At 36.5% G+C, this 15,506-nt stretch overlaps 2 protein-coding genes across 7 annotated transcripts in view; both read right to left on the bottom strand.

Moving 5' to 3' along the window:
* The window catches only part of grik1a (glutamate receptor, ionotropic, kainate 1a), a 34,275-nt gene extending 28,287 nt beyond the window's left edge, over nt 1–5,988 (bottom strand). For all 4 annotated transcript variants that reach the window (XM_023962167.2, XM_023962166.2, XM_023962169.2 and 1 more), the window contains exon 1: nt 4,776–5,988. In XM_023962167.2, the coding sequence (XP_023817935.1) occupies nt 4,776–4,857 (82 nt within the window). In that variant the 5' untranslated portion in view covers nt 4,858–5,988. The remainder of the gene's footprint in view (nt 1–4,775) is intronic.
* A 143-nt stretch (nt 5,989–6,131) lies between these two features.
* The window catches only part of tiam1a (TIAM Rac1 associated GEF 1a), a 57,674-nt gene continuing 48,299 nt past the window's right edge, over nt 6,132–15,506 (bottom strand). For all 3 annotated transcript variants that reach the window (XM_011483332.4, XM_020708811.3, XM_020708812.3), the window contains exons 18-29: nt 13,374–13,598; nt 13,188–13,256; nt 12,481–12,606; nt 12,014–12,122; nt 11,625–11,804; nt 11,406–11,524; nt 11,188–11,296; nt 10,758–10,816; nt 9,371–9,467; nt 8,502–8,589; nt 8,228–8,400; nt 6,132–8,131 (exon numbers count right to left, since the gene is read on the bottom strand). In XM_011483332.4, the coding sequence (XP_011481634.1) occupies nt 7,518–8,131; nt 8,228–8,400; nt 8,502–8,589; nt 9,371–9,467; nt 10,758–10,816; nt 11,188–11,296; nt 11,406–11,524; nt 11,625–11,804; nt 12,014–12,122; nt 12,481–12,606; nt 13,188–13,256; nt 13,374–13,598 (1,968 nt within the window). In that variant the 3' untranslated portion in view covers nt 6,132–7,517. The remainder of the gene's footprint in view (nt 8,132–8,227; nt 8,401–8,501; nt 8,590–9,370; nt 9,468–10,757; nt 10,817–11,187; nt 11,297–11,405; nt 11,525–11,624; nt 11,805–12,013; nt 12,123–12,480; nt 12,607–13,187; nt 13,257–13,373; nt 13,599–15,506) is intronic.

Raw genomic sequence — 15,506 nt, 5'->3', positions numbered from 1 at the left:
CAAAATTCCAAAAATATGCTTTTAATAGATTCATTAGTGTTCCTAATAGCTTAGAGATTCTTGTGAAAAAATGGATTTTTAATAATTACAATTATAACCCTTTGAATTAAGAAATCCATTTTACTGAAAAAAACATATCATTTGGTGAGTTAACAGCATTTTTTATAGGCTGAACGGATGGATTCTCAGCAACTCTGAATAATATTAAGTGACCCAGGGCTACACCCCACAGTGCAAATCTTTTGCATGTGCAGATGGATTTCCTACAAGTAACTGAATGCTGTTTATACCAAGAACAAGTCTTACGCAGACATGTACACATTAAAATGTTATGGATTAGATACAAGATTAAGCTCTTCTACTCCAGATGGCCAATAAGGATTCTGCATTCAAGGGGCCTTTAAATCTTAGCAATACAGCCTGTGGAGACAGTTTTGTTGATTTATTTATTAAATGGACACCTTTTGGATAAATTTTTTAGATGAGACCGAACAGTTAGTTCCTTTTTTTTAAAAGTATTATTCAATGCTGAATAATCCAAATATTAAAGGCCTAAATTATGCTTTTCTTAAGCCATTCAGAGTAAACTATATCCATATATGATATTTTATTACCTTTGGCACAGTATAGAATGATTTTAATGAAATATGAGTTATTGTCAGAGTTCATTTTCCTACCCTGAAGTAACATGACTCTATCTCTGAGGGTTTTGCTCCTTGTGGGTGCCGCGATTTCATGACGTCAACCTAGTGCCGGCCTCGGTTCTGTGTCTGCGTTTTGCCCACAAAAACAAACAACATCCGAACTATTGCGAAGATGGATGTGCATATTGTGCATTTAAAAGGAAAACATATTTGCTCATCACCGCTAGCTGCGCTGAGAAAGTGGGTGTGTGTGTTAGCCAGGCATGTGCACTCATAGGGGTGCTTGAGCACATGCCCTTTTGGACCCGTAATAAAAAAAGTGCCTTAATGCACTCTTTTATTAGCATCAACATGAATAGATTTTTGTTAGAGGTACGAGAAAAAATGTCGCCCCAAAATCCCCCCGTAATCTATCGAACCCATTTTCTTGTTACTTGGGGGGTTCAGAGCTGCTGCTTCTGTTGTTAGACTCAGAGCTGCCAGAGAGAGTTAGGGACAGTGAAAGAAGCTGCTGCCCCACGGAGAACTGAAGAGATGACAGTGAAGCAACTTCAATCTGAGAGGTCTGGTCTAAGTAGTCGCCGTCCACTGATTTAAAAAGCTTAAATATGGTTAATATTTCAGGAAAACGCTCTATATAGGTCGTAAACCGGGGTACTAAGTTAATAATAAAACACATAGTAAAATTCAAAATAAATCAACAGTATTTATGGCGAGTTCATAGATTCCTCACTAAGGGTCTGACGCTAAATTTATCTGTTTAACACAATATGTTCTGATTAGAATCGCCCTCTTTGAACTCTGTATCATTTAGTTTCACTATCTATTTGTTTTAAAATCTTTCCAGTCACTACAAAAGCCCGAGTTTAGAGGATAAAATATCAAACAGAATTTAGCTGTAAATCCCAACATAGAATAAGAGTCACATCGGGTGCAACTGTCAGGACTGGTAGGGTGAAAGAGCCATAAAGCAGGAAACTGGGTTTAGAGGCAGAAACGTAAAGATTTAATTAATAAACCTAAACAGGACAAAATCTGTGAAGAAACAGAAAAGACAAAAAACAGATTAAGTGATAAGATAGAACTGAAAACCACACACTTATACTAACTGAAGACAATTCACAGAAATGAAGATAGCTGTGGACAGGATTAACATGAACCTGGAGTAAGTAAGTAAGTAAGTAAGTAATCTTTATTTATATAGCACTTCTCACAGAGAACGACTCACAAAGTGCTTCACAAAGTAAAAACAATATAAAATCAGTAGCGATACCCAATAAAACGCACACAGGCATAGAAATAAACAAACAGGCAAAAGTGAACACAAGTAAAAGTCAGCTAAAAGCTTTCCTAAATAAAAAGGAGTGACTGACAGAGGAAAGAACATGGCCAAAAACACCACTAAACGGCAGAATCCTCATGGCAACAGTATAACATTAAATATTGTGAATAATTTCAGGGATGAAAATTTTATCTATTTTGAAAATTTACTTAATTTCCGTATTGTATAAAACAACCTTTTTAACGCCACCGACAAATGTGAGGTCAAACAAAATTGTCACGGTTCAGTCTTTATTATATAGCGGACAAATATTATAGCATCCCTACAATGAAGGAGGAACAGAGGCGCATCAACACAGACTCTGAGCTTTCATTTTGATGCGCAAGACATTGTTCATCGCACAGGTGTCTTCATCCTCTCCCCTTCCCACACTCATGGTGCAAAAAAGAAATACTGTCTATTAAATGTAGCTTTTTTTTTTTTGGAAGTCAAGGGCTCCTCTTCTGTCTCCTGGCTGGGCCTTTTCCCCTTTTTTACAAAGATGTTTGTTTTGCTAGCTCCTGGGTTTTATTTTAGCAGAAACCTATTACGTGATCGAGAAGAGCGCCTTAGACAAGAGTGACATCAAAGGTGTAACAGAGAATCGGAAAATTTTTCTAAATAAAACATCTTTAAGATTCCGAAAGAAATAAAACAGAAGTAATGTAAGTTATTTATTCTATGTGGCCCGGTACCAAAACACCCACGGACCAGTCAGCGGCCTGGGGGTTGGGGACCGCTGGTTTAAAGGACCAAAAAAAGGTGTTTTTGCTGCCCTTTTCCGACTCTAAAAACCTGTTCACATCGCTGGTGTTAGCCTAGGGGCGGTGCTGGCAGCACAGACTCTACCTGGAAGGGGCTGGTTTTTCATACGTTACAACGAGAGAACTTGTTTTCGTGGATTCAGAGGGGCTGGTGCTCAGTGCACAGGTCTTAGAGGAATTCTCAGAAATGTGTGAATGGATCAAAATACCTCTTTGGGGTGGTTGTTTTTTTGTGGGGAATTAACATTACAATACACTTAAAACGTACACATTAAAATGTTATGGATTAGGTACACTCAAAAAGTTGATTTCTGCATGATAGCCCCATTAAGTTAACAATAAATAAATAAAAAAAAGTTAAGTTTTAGCATTTTACCCTAAATGTGAAATCAAATAGCATTTCTATTTGACAACTGTTTAGTGTGGAGTATTATTTGTTTGAAGAATGTCAACCTCTAACCACATTTGTGACTTTTTAAGCTAATTTTCTTAAAATTCATTATTTATTTTTATCAGATGACGCCTTCCTTTTGTTCACATTTGTAAAAATCCAATTTTCCAAACATGATTTCCAACATTTTTCCCTAGTTCCAAAAATATAGCCTACAGACAACAAACACATGTAATATGGTAATATGCATCAAACCTTTTAGTGAAGAATGAACAAGTGTAATTTTTATATTTATGTTTAAAATTTGATAAGAAATTGGAATAATTTAGCAAGTTTCACTCTAGATGTGGACAAACAGCACTGACCTTTTCAAGATAAGCACAGGTGACAGAGGCACCAACTCTCAGTTCTTTCATTTTGCTCCACAAATGAACCCTGGTCCCTGGTCTATTACTGAGATACACAGATAATGAAGACCGTCTCCAGTGTTAGGATTAAAACCAGCTCTCTGACTCACTTTAACTTTAGAAGTAAACTGATAACATCACAAAAGAAAGGGATTTAGAAGGACATAAACTGAGTGAAAACTATGGAGTCCTAAACTGTTCATAATTAAATAAATAAAAATGACCTTGTGAAAAACATAAACAACCAATAATTCTCTCATTAATATATAAAAAGATTTAAATTATATTATTTAATATATTTCATTTTGCTTTAAAAACCTGTTCATTATTTTTAAAAACAACATTTTAAAATATTCATTTTAATCATGTTGAATATTATTATAAGTCTGTCTTTTTTCAGAACCTCGGATATAAAAATCAATATTTTCCAAAGTAGCTTTGTTTTTATTTTACATTGCTGTTTTTCAGAATTACCTATTTATTTCATGATGAGCTTTTTCAGCAGAATGAGTCTGTCTGTCAATCAGTGAAAGTGGGTGGGATTTAAACGCTCATTGGCTGATCCCTGAAAACCAACTCGTATTCCTGGATACCCGCTCTATATAATGGCTAATCGAAAAAAATGTGTGCAAGTTTTTCATGATCTTTTTATACATTTATTAGAGATTGATTGGTTGATTGTGTTTTTGCATGAGGTCATATTTATTTATTTAATTATGAACAGTATAGGACTCCATAGCAAACAACATACAAGCTGAAGAATTGAAAAAGAGGAATCAATCATGTGCAGCTTTTAGCTGTTTTTGTGGAGAACTTGAACCTCTGTTTGGTAAAATACTGCTTTTTCAGAGTTTTCTTTAAAAAAACAACAACCATTTAATCGGAAAATAAAATATACAAAAATAAAATTCCAAAAACTTATTTGATTAATAAAACAAAACTATGATTTAAAAATCTATTAAAACATGGACAATTGTGGGTTACTAAAAATAAAACGATGCATACAAATGTCGTGGTCTGCTAAAGTAAAAGTATAAATATTGTTTTATTGTTCATTTCCCACCTTAAATGGGACTTTTTCTGTATGGTTTATAATAGGTTTTTAAGAACACTACTTTCTTTGTAAATAGATTTTGTACCACATGATAAAAAGAAGACAGTCAAAGTGTTGCCATAAATTATGCCCATTTACTCTTATCTTGACTTAAAAAGATGACATTTGCGTGCGTAAACAGCTGTTGCGCTTACCGATTCTGAGGACTTGCGCAGAACCAACACAGAGCTCCGCCACAAATAAAATACAGCAGAAAAGTCTCTTTCTCTGCTCCATTGTTTTCCAGGTGAACTCGCCGCGAACAGTGAGACCATGACAGTCAGAAGGAGCTCCTATCCGAAAAAGGATGCAGTCGACGCGCCATCCATGGCAGGTGCGCACAACCCCGAGTTTTACTCCCAACTCAAATCACCCCGCATCACTTCCACGACGCTAAAGAAACCCACAAGTGGTGTAAAAAGTAGATCCCATCCTTTGTGTGAGTCACATTCTCAGCGCAGTATAAGTAGCAGCAGTGCGCATATGTCCAACAGACTGTGCGCCTCCAAGGCTGCAAAAGCTTGGGAGCGACAAAAACTGTTAATTTCAAGGCAATCAACTAAAACTTCCTATCCAACCTTTCAAAATAAAATAATTTAAAGCAAAAGAATGAACGAAACTGAAGGCTAAAGTAATTGCATTGAAGCATTTATTCTTTGTTCTGTAAAATAGCTAATATCGTACATCTTAAAATATTTGCTTTCAGGTTAAAACGAATTCCTCAAACCCTCAGCTTTTAAGGTGAAAGGACGCATGGTCTAATTCTGTTTGTGGGTTTGCGTGTGTGTGTGTGTGTGTGTGTGTGCGCGCGTGCGTATGTAGAGTTTTGGCTCCAGTCACTGGATTAAGGAGCAGATGGATTGGCAGTGGTTCTCTGAACACCGGTGCTGATGAGAGGAGAATAATCTTCAGGTTACAGGGGCAGATGACAGATTATCTCTCCCTACAGACCAACACATCTTTTTAGTCCACATGCACGGAGAAAAAAACATGACACCAAATTAGTGTCTAAAAAAAAATTGTTCAGTTGGTCTATGAGTCACTCTTTGGAAACATCACATTGATTCATGAGTTAGACATTGAACCACCACAAAATCTCTGAACTTTTGTTTGCTGCTCAATACTGTGACATTTAAAAAAAGAGAAAGTCACAGTCTGGATCTTCTCAAACAAAATCTATAACAAGTCAGAATTGGCATTTTACTTGGCAGTGTGTTCAGTTTCACTGTGCAGGAGCCAATCAATCTGACATGGAATCCCTGACAAAATGTCTATAGACAAACTTAATTAACCCAGAAAAATGACCATTCATTCTCTTTAGCAGGAGTCCCAGAAGAACAATACCAACACACCAACCTGATGTGAATACTAAAAAGAAGCTTGGTTAAATGTCGCATGCTCGTCAATGTCTTATAGCACTTTGCGTCACTCAACACAAAACCAACTTTCCATCATCGTTCTCCAATAAAATTTGATGTAAAAATTCAGGTTGCTAAACAGAATCCACACAATTAAATTGAAAAATTTATTTTACCATAGAAACTAAGTTCCACATTTTTTAATGTATGAACAGCTTTCAAAGTACAAAGAGGAGTCAAAGGGTTTTTTTTTGTTTGTTTTTTTACAAAACGTGCCTTTCAGGGCATGTGATTGTACTTCACAGTAGAAGTCTTTACAAAATAATCTAAAAACCAGAGTAACTAACATAAAAAACACCAAAGTGTTCATTTAATCAGCTTTTTTCACAAATTATATTCTGAACTGTAATGTTGATATTAAGTGCATGTTTGATACATCCTTTGAGTTGTGCATCATGAGTTAAAGCAGTTTAGATGAGTGAAACAGCACATCCTGGTGGTGAAAAGCAGTATTACTTATAACGTGATCCTATGGGGGAACAAAAAACTTAAACAAAAAATTGTGAGAAAAAGTTTCTGTACATAAGTCATTTTTTTTCTTTAGTTACAGTTCTGTTAAGTGTCTAATTTCAAAATAAAGGGAATTTCTAGTAAAAAAGGATGGAAGGGAATGATACTATTCATTATGGACATGAGGAGAACACAAACTATGCATTATAATAACCTTGATGCTTTTCTTACTTTTTTGAAAATTATATCTTACTAGGGTAAGAACATAAGGCTCAACATTTAGGTCAGGGTTGTAATTTAATGATATTAAGGTCAAATTCTGGCAATGAACAGTTAAAACTGAAATTATAGATAAAAAAATCAGGACTGTTCCAACTCAAATTTCAAAATTAATTTTTTTTTAAAAAGAAGGGTTTTAAAAAGATAAAGGGAACAGCACAGTCTTCTTCCCGAATATACACTAATGTACATCAAAGTTTAAATAAACAATAAAATGCACAATAAAGCTAGTTAGAAATCACTGACTACCACATAGTCATTAAGCCAGTAGCCCCTGAAGGGATCAGAGCCCTTGAATGTTAAAATACAGAGACAAGAGTCAAAAAAATATATAACATCCACATTCCTGTGTTGAAAAATAGATCATTTGACCAAAGGGTAACAGCGCAGTGAGGGCATCTTCGGTGCAATGTGCGTGCACGGGACTATAGCTGCCTGTCCTAAGCACTCGCAGTATATAAATAGACACTAGTGTTTTCCTTTTCTTCACATATAAATACAGTGGGGTGTGGAACTTGGTGGAGCATGTCCAGCACAGTGAGGACTGGTTTACCTTTGCTGGAAGCAGCTTCATATGAAAATCCCACATTACAAGTTTTTTTGTATTTATTTCCGTGATGTTTGGGTTTAAAGATTGTCAGGGTGTGGCAGGTTGGAGGGCAAACTTAAATGTTCTCTTGTACATATTTAAAGCTTCTGCCTAACTTCTGCATCATCTTGCTTTTTGAGAAATCCCTTTTCTTCATCTCATCAGAATACATCACTGTTGCAAACACCAGTGAAGTCATCTCGTCGCACCCAGATTACATCTCTGTCCTTTTTTGTGGGGCTTTCCACTACACAGTGCTTCAAGGGCGCCAGCCTCACAGGTGAGAGTGTGCTGCTGGTGACGGAGACGCCACAGGATGAGAGAGAATCCACTGACCCAAAATCGTGTTTTGTTCGGTCAGCAACCAAACTCTGTGAGGCCTCACTTTTAGACCCTGCCTCTCCGTTCAGATTGTTCTCATCTTGTAAATCAAGTTCTTCCATCCTAGCTTTTAAACCTTCTGGATCGGCGGAATCGGATCGAACAGACTTGCAGTACTCGTCGTCGTCGCTCAGAATGTCAGTTTCTTTCACCGTCTCCTCGATGCTATTACACTGGTCTTCATAGCAGCCCAGGTTGAATTGCTCCTCCAGCCAGCGATCTGTGTCTTCTCTGTGAGGCTTTTGGGGCTGACCCAGAGGGGGGTGGGAGTTGGCGGACAGGGGAGATGCACGGTCACTATTGTTGTCAGTGTCCTGAAAGATCAGCTCAGTGTCCACAGTTATTTTGTTCTTCAAAACCCTTTTGCGGCTCAACGTCCGAGATGGCGCTGAGGCTAAAGAATGGGGAAGTAAATCAGTAAATATTATGAACCATCTGCAGAAATTTTGATTCATCAAGTGCATGCAAACTGTTGGAATAAAATGTGCACCTGTTCTGTTAACGGAATGCCGTGCGCCTTTGAGGAAGTAAAGCCGTTTACCACCAAAAGGAGCATACTGCTGGTTGGAGGGCATGGACTCCGACTTCAGAAATTGGCGCCGTTGTTTCTCCCGAAGGATGGAATGAACGGCTTTAAGAAAGTCCTTCTTGCTATCTGGAGAACTGTAAAGAAATAAAATAGGCAAAAACATCTAAAAGTCTAGATATGTCCTTTTTATTGACATGCGTTGACTAAGTGTAAAACCTTTTGTCTTAAACAATACCTGCAGCACAACTGGAAAGTTCTTTCAGGTCTTCCCTCGGACTCAGACTTCATGTGAACAATTTCACAAACTGCTGTTGCTTCAGAGTCTGGAAGAAGGGAGATCATTTGTTCCAGTTAATGGCAATTTTTTTCCCTCCACAATGAGCTGCATTTTTTACAGGTAAACAGGTAAGATTAAATCATTAAAGATGTTGTTTTAACTTATTTATGTTTCTTCTCCTTATATAGTTGGGGTTATAAATATAAGTGCAGCATGAAAAACTTCTAAATGTTGCCTTTTTTTACTCTATTATATAAAAAAAGCAGTCCCCCTGTTCTTTAGCAAATGTAATCAAAATCAGTCTATACTACAGAGTTTTTTTAAAGGAAAAAAAACCCTAGGACAGATTGTTGGGAATGAGAAAAAAGAAAAAAAGAAAAATGCAACTCTAATAACTTCCTACCCCACAAGTAAAAAATATAAATAATATAAGAAAGAAAATATTGAATATCCAGGAAGGATAGATGGGTTTGATTTCATAAGTTTCTTTTTTCAGCTGGACTTGAATTGAAATATTCATTCTTTTACAGGGATTTTAAAGATGATGCAAACATCCCAAAACTATTTTTAAAAAGCAAATAAATAAAAGACCTTTATATAAATGTAAATGTATACTCTGTGCATTTGATGCTATAAATATTTCTATAGGTCTGATGAATCAAACAGAATAAACAGCTGGAGATTTTTTTTAGCTTGTGTTATGACCACAGTTTCAGATTCTAGTCTCGTCTTGAGCATCAGCTGCGATACAAGTGAAAGGCAAAGGTCAACGGGTCCCCAAAGTAAAGAGCTGCATTCAACTTGTTTCTGTGTCTGAGTAGACCTACTTGCATGGCCACGAACTTGCAGAGAATCTGTTGCAATCATGTAACGGAAGCGGAAAGGAACTTTGTTGTCACCTGCAGAGGTACGATGTGTTCCACCCTAAAAGAAGAAAAAAGTAAAGGACCAATCACTAGCTGCAGTGCATCAACACAACAGGAGAGAGTGCAATAGAGCGCATGTTCGCTTTTTTGCATTGGGCAACAGAGCACATTTCTGCTAGAATGTCAGCTGTCTTCATGAAGTCTCTCAACCTGCTTCATCACAAAGAACATCAACATGCTGTGTCAACTGACCTTTTAAGAATCTTCCATAAATTAACATTATGTCTAATGCTTTTAGAAACAACTAGGAAGAATTGAACACACACACACACACACACATTGCACTTCACATCAGTGCTTAAACTGCAGAGAAGGATAGAATCCATGAAGGACAGGAAACGCTAAATATAAGATCATTAAACTCCAGCAATTTGATCAATTCTGTCAGGAACTTAATTTTATTTAAATCCTAAAACTAGATTTTGGGATATATTCAATATATTTTTATTATAAACTAAAAAAAAAAAAAGAATTTAATTGAGTATGATTTAATTTGTCTTTTACAGCATCTTTTATTCATTACATGCAATCCTTGAGATTTTTCCCACAGCTAAGGTCATCTGCTCTGCTGAATATACCCCGTTTCATTTGAACACATTAGAGAAAAGTGTTTAGTCTTGTATGTCCAGCAAAAAGTCATAAGGTCCACACAAAAAAATGAATATATAGGTTAAATATCTCCAAATATATCCTCCAGACTACCAGCAATGCATTTTTTTTTTAAGTAAGAGAGTTTTAAAAATAGTGTATAAAAAAGGAATTTCCAATAAGGCAAGAACATGTACGACAGAACATTAGCGCCACCATAGAAATACATAACTATGAGAATAAAGTCAAATATGTGAAAGAATAAATTTGTAATATGAGAAAAAAAAATCATCATTTAATAGGCATAAAGTTGCAGAAAAAGTATGAGTAAAAAGATCAATATTTTATGAGGAAAGAGTTTTTTATTTTATAAGTAGAGAATTTACACATTTATCAAAAAAATAAAATAAAAGACATTCTTGTGAGAGTATTCGGGGTCTTAAATTGAAAAAATTTCAATATATCATCTGTCTATCATCTATAATTTATTTAGTTTCTTAAAATGCCTCAAATAAAAAAGGTTGCTGTTGGTTAACATTACATTTGTTGTTAACCCCCCCCCCCCCCCCCCCCCACACACACACACTCAAAATGACATCTCTCCAGAAAGGATAACTTATTTTAAACAATGGAATGCACATTTCACCACTGCATGTCTCAGACTGAAACAGGGTGCCTCAAAAAGCGAACCAGTACTTACAATCTTCTTTCGATGCTTGGAGCAGTTTTTGTACACGAACACAACTGCTGTTTTGAACACTAAAACAGGCGACAGATGACAGGAGAAACAGTTATGACAGTTGCAAAAAGGTATTGGATCTCCAGTCATTTGTTCCAGATGACTCAAGAACCCGTTTCAACAGTTTGGCATTATGGAAAACAAAGGGATATTTGTTGCTCAATATTAAACCCGGAAGAGACTGCAAATTTGACCTGTTTTTCGAATAGTTTGGCCCAGAAAACGAGGTCTAAATTACTATCACAAAGGTAACATTAGAAAATTTCCACTCATTGCTACCAAGAAAGATAATTCTATAGCTCATGACATAACATGATAACATTTTGACTTTCTAGTGTCAGTAGGCCTTTAATTAACATATATAGAAACCTGGATCTCAATTTTTATTTACCAAAAGCAGCCAATTCTGTGTCCTTTTTGCTCTTCATCAAATTAACTGGAGGATTCATCCAAACCACAGTCGAATGCAACAAGAGATCCCCCATTGAGAGGTCAGGGACCTAAAAAAAACAATTGAGATAGAAATACAAAACACGAAATGCAGATATTTACTTATTAAAGTGGTTAAATGTGGTCATTTAAGAAGATTTATGATAGTAACAGTGTTACCTCTTTTTTTTCAACACTCTGTTCATTGATGAGCTGGTCAAAGACAGCTCCATACTCCTCATGAAGCTTTTGCATCTCATTGATGTGACTAGCAACTTTGTTCATGGCCTTCATTGCAACTGAAAGAGACAGTTCATATTAGTCAGATGAAAAATGATCACCAAAGCCCCGGCGTCATTTCACAACAGGGAAAAATAGCAGAGAAAGACAGCCGTTTACCATCCAAATGATAATGTTCTTCACTGTCGGGGTCGGTGTGAGAGTAGAGTTCCCTCAACAACAAAGGGTACTTCAGGACTCGCTGGATAGGTTTGATCAGGTACGACTCCAAAGTGGATGAATGTTGTTGTTTGGGGTTTCTCTCAGCAAGGAAGGCTTTAAAATCTGGGTCAGTTTTGGCTGGAAAAGAAAACAAACAAACATTCAAAAATCAATCATTGAATGACTAATTGGAAACGATTGAACACCACTTTTTTTTTCAGACAAGTTGTGTAATATTTTTTTGCAGTTTGTCACTCTTGCATTACTTTCCTGTTTGTTCCTTTACTTCACTTAGCTAAGATTGTTGACTGATAACTGAATTTCAAAACTAGCAGACATCATTTTACCTTTAGCAAGGACTTTGGGGACTTTAGTGTGGGAGGCGCAGAAAGCACTGTAGATCTTGAAGCGATCAGCATAATAAAGGAATGAACCACCCAGAGAGAACAACACTTTCTGTGGAAACAAAGATTAAACGTTACTACTGTATGACGGAAGTAAACTAGTTTCATTTAATGTGGTGCCCACAAATACAATTGCAGGACAATTTAGTAGCCATGCAATAATTGATTACACTTATCGAGTCTGACCAAGGAGGGAAACTTCTATTGAAGACTAAAATACAGGTTTGAAACCTCTTATGATCCATTGTGTGCTGCCTGCAGAAGCACCTGCATGTTGGTCTTTACAAAATTGTTTCTCATCTCCACTTTCAGAATAAAACCACAGCCCTCACATGACTGACAAGAGAAACCTACACTGGGCATCAGACACCGTCTGCTGCCATGAAGTGCAGAAAAGAACCAGTTCTTACCTTAAATTGTTCCACCCTCTCCAGCCTGTCCAGGTCAGGCACCAGTCTGATTCCATCTTCCAGCGTTCGCAGAAACTCCTCCTGGAATTCCACCATCTCGCCAAGGTTTCCAAACAAAATGTCCAGCTAGACCACACACAAAATGACATGACAATAATAAATCAGATAAAGTAGTTGAAAAATGACTGACATTATGATCTAGTCATCTTCTTTCATGGTACGTCTGTGAGCAGCTCCATATTTTTGCTGGTCTTTTGCTTTTTATGCTTCGTTTGATCCAAGCGTCATCTGTTTTGAAAACTGTGATTAAAGCTGCTTGTACGTTTTGAAGTCTATCTGCACAACTCCCCTCATCTCAGGTGAGATGTTTGGTTGTCATTTCTAGAACAGTTTCACTGTTTTTCTAGAACTGTTCCTACAGTTTTTCACGGTAGGATTCTCCAATTCTAACTGCACTCATGAATATCTATCCATATGTATCTATCTATATCTACATTTGTATATCTCAGTTGCAAAGATATAAATTCTTGAAGAGTGTAGTTTCCATTTTTTTTCTGTTAGACTTTGTAAAAAAGTAAAAACATTGTGGTTTTTTTTATCTATTTGTTCGCTAAAACTAATCTTTTTCCTGACTTTTGCTAAACACCGTTTTCAAACTAAAGTTTTCTTTGACTTTAAATTCCTGTAATCCCATTGGATAAAAGTACCTCATCCTGAGTCAGAAAATGCTCTTTCTGTAAAGGTTTCCGGTAGCGGTCGATGAGGAATCTCAAGTCCTAAAAGAAAATAGAGCATGAAACTGAAATAAGGTTCAGCTTGTGATCAGATGTTCAACCACAAATGCAATCATCTTATTTAAACTTGGTTGGCCAAACAAATGTGCTCAGACTCACTTTGACATAAGTTTTCTCCGTCTCCACTAATTCATTTATGACTTTGCGCAGTTTGTCTGCGTGGGAGAGTTGCCTCTGGGTGGCAGTTCCTGCTGTGGGCGGTAAGATCGACACAGGACTTGGAGAGAGGGATGAAGAGGATGACGATGAGGATGATGATATGGGGCATTCCAGCGAATTCATGTCATGAAGGCTTGGACAAAATGTGGTCCCTTGCTCTGTGTTCTGCAAAAGAAAGAGAAACAACATTTTTGACACGTCTAAAAGGTCAGTTACAAATGAATTTAGGTCAGTTCAAGAGTTTTACTTTATGTTCTGGGATATATGCAGAATTTTTAATTATTAGTGAAAGTAAAAAAAAAAAAAAAAAAGTGCGTTCTTGAAAACCTGCCATGACACATCCATTGATATTTATGGCATGAGGACACCGAGCGTGAGCAGACCTGCAAAATGTAAGTGGAGCTTGTCTCACCATAATATAAAAAAAAGGTGGGGGAAGGGGGGGGGGGGGATTCTTCCCTTCTTACATTAAACAAAAAAGAAAAAAGAAAACCTTCACAATACAGTAACTTAATCTCGACCAGAAAAAAATGACAGCTGGAACCACATGATGATTTATTTACTGTGACGGAATGCCCATCAATTTCCAGTTATATTTCAAGGTGTTTCGAATGATCATTTGAAATTGCAATTTCTGTTTTCATTACAGTTTCTTCAGAATCAGGAGATGAAAACGTAATAATGATGGAATCAAATAATCTGGTTTTGCCCAGCCATCACAAACCCATAGATTTGTGGGTAAGAAAAATCTCCATTTTTCTTTTCAGTTTTCAGAACTTTCAAAAATCCTCGACACAAGTGAAATTCAGGGATTTTTAAATGCAAGTTAAACCATCTGAAACATAATGAGATTATGCTAAAATTCACACGAAAGACTGACTGCAGAAGAATTACACTCTCATCTGATAAGATGATGAAAGCCAAAATGTGTTTCTGCACAAATTAGGGCCAATCTAATTTCAGTTCCCACTTAGATTAATGCGAATAACTCAATCCTCTCACTATTGCCAAATTACCTTTCATCCAGGTTTGGTCAGTGTAGTCCTTTTTAAATTGATCTGCCTGACAACACACTGCACCTGCTTAAGTTTTAAACTGACAGATGTGGAAAGTGGCCTCGTCTTTGCAGATTCCACGGGTTGTCTTGTAAGGCTTCGCTAATGTCAAACACAATTTTACATTGGGATGTTGAAAGCTGTTTTTCAGCCTCGTCGGGGCCACCCACACCCACACACAAATACAAGTACAACAAGAAAAGCTGAAAATAATGCTGAGCCCAACAGTATTTACATAGAGGTAGGATAAATTGTCTAATCAGGAAAAACTTCTAAAACAAACAAATGCGAAACGGATATAACTTCTGAAACATTAGACGTGTGTGAGAGATCAATTTCAAATTCCCAAAAGGTTAAGAGTAAACATAAATAAATAAAAAAGGTTGAACAACTTTTTTGTATATTGTTTGACTGAAACTATGACCAAGCAATTTTATGCTCAAATTGTAGTGAAAATAATGTCCAATCATTACTTTTCACTGACATTTCTTCCATTTCTATCAAATATACCAGTTTGCAGTGAAAAGTCTTTATTCAAACACCATCTGCAGCACTGATATTGTCTACATTCCATTGAAATATTTAATTAATACTGAATAAGATTTAAGTATGGATTCTAATCTAACCGTCTAATCTAATCTAATTCTAATCAAAACACCAGATATTATGAAAACCAAGTGGTTCTCAAGTCTTTACCATTTTAGGCTATACTGTGATCTAGGCATTTGGTTAGTATCCAGCATGATTGGGAATCTGCAAAAGCCCGATTTCAAACTCACCATCTGGAACGCGTCCTTGTAACAATGGCTAGAAAGTTTTGCATCTCTGGTGCTTGCAGAGCCAGGAGTTACCCTTCAGTTTAAAAAAATAAACTGACCAAAAGAGTGCCAAAAAATGTAAACTCTATTTATCCTAAAGATTTAGCACAAAGCAGGTTAAAAGTGCATTTAAAAAAAAAAAGATTCAGCAGGAACACTAAATCGCTACAGCTGCAGCAAAGCAAATAGGACATTACACA

The sequence above is a fragment of the Oryzias latipes genome, chromosome 14, assembly GCF_053564925.1.
Source record: "Oryzias latipes strain Hd-rR chromosome 14, Olatipes_Hd-rR_3.1".
NCBI classification, from domain to species: Eukaryota; Metazoa; Chordata; class Actinopteri; order Beloniformes; family Adrianichthyidae; genus Oryzias; species Oryzias latipes.
The sequence above is the reverse complement of the archived record's forward strand: the minus strand, read 5'-3'. Positions and strand labels throughout refer to the sequence as shown.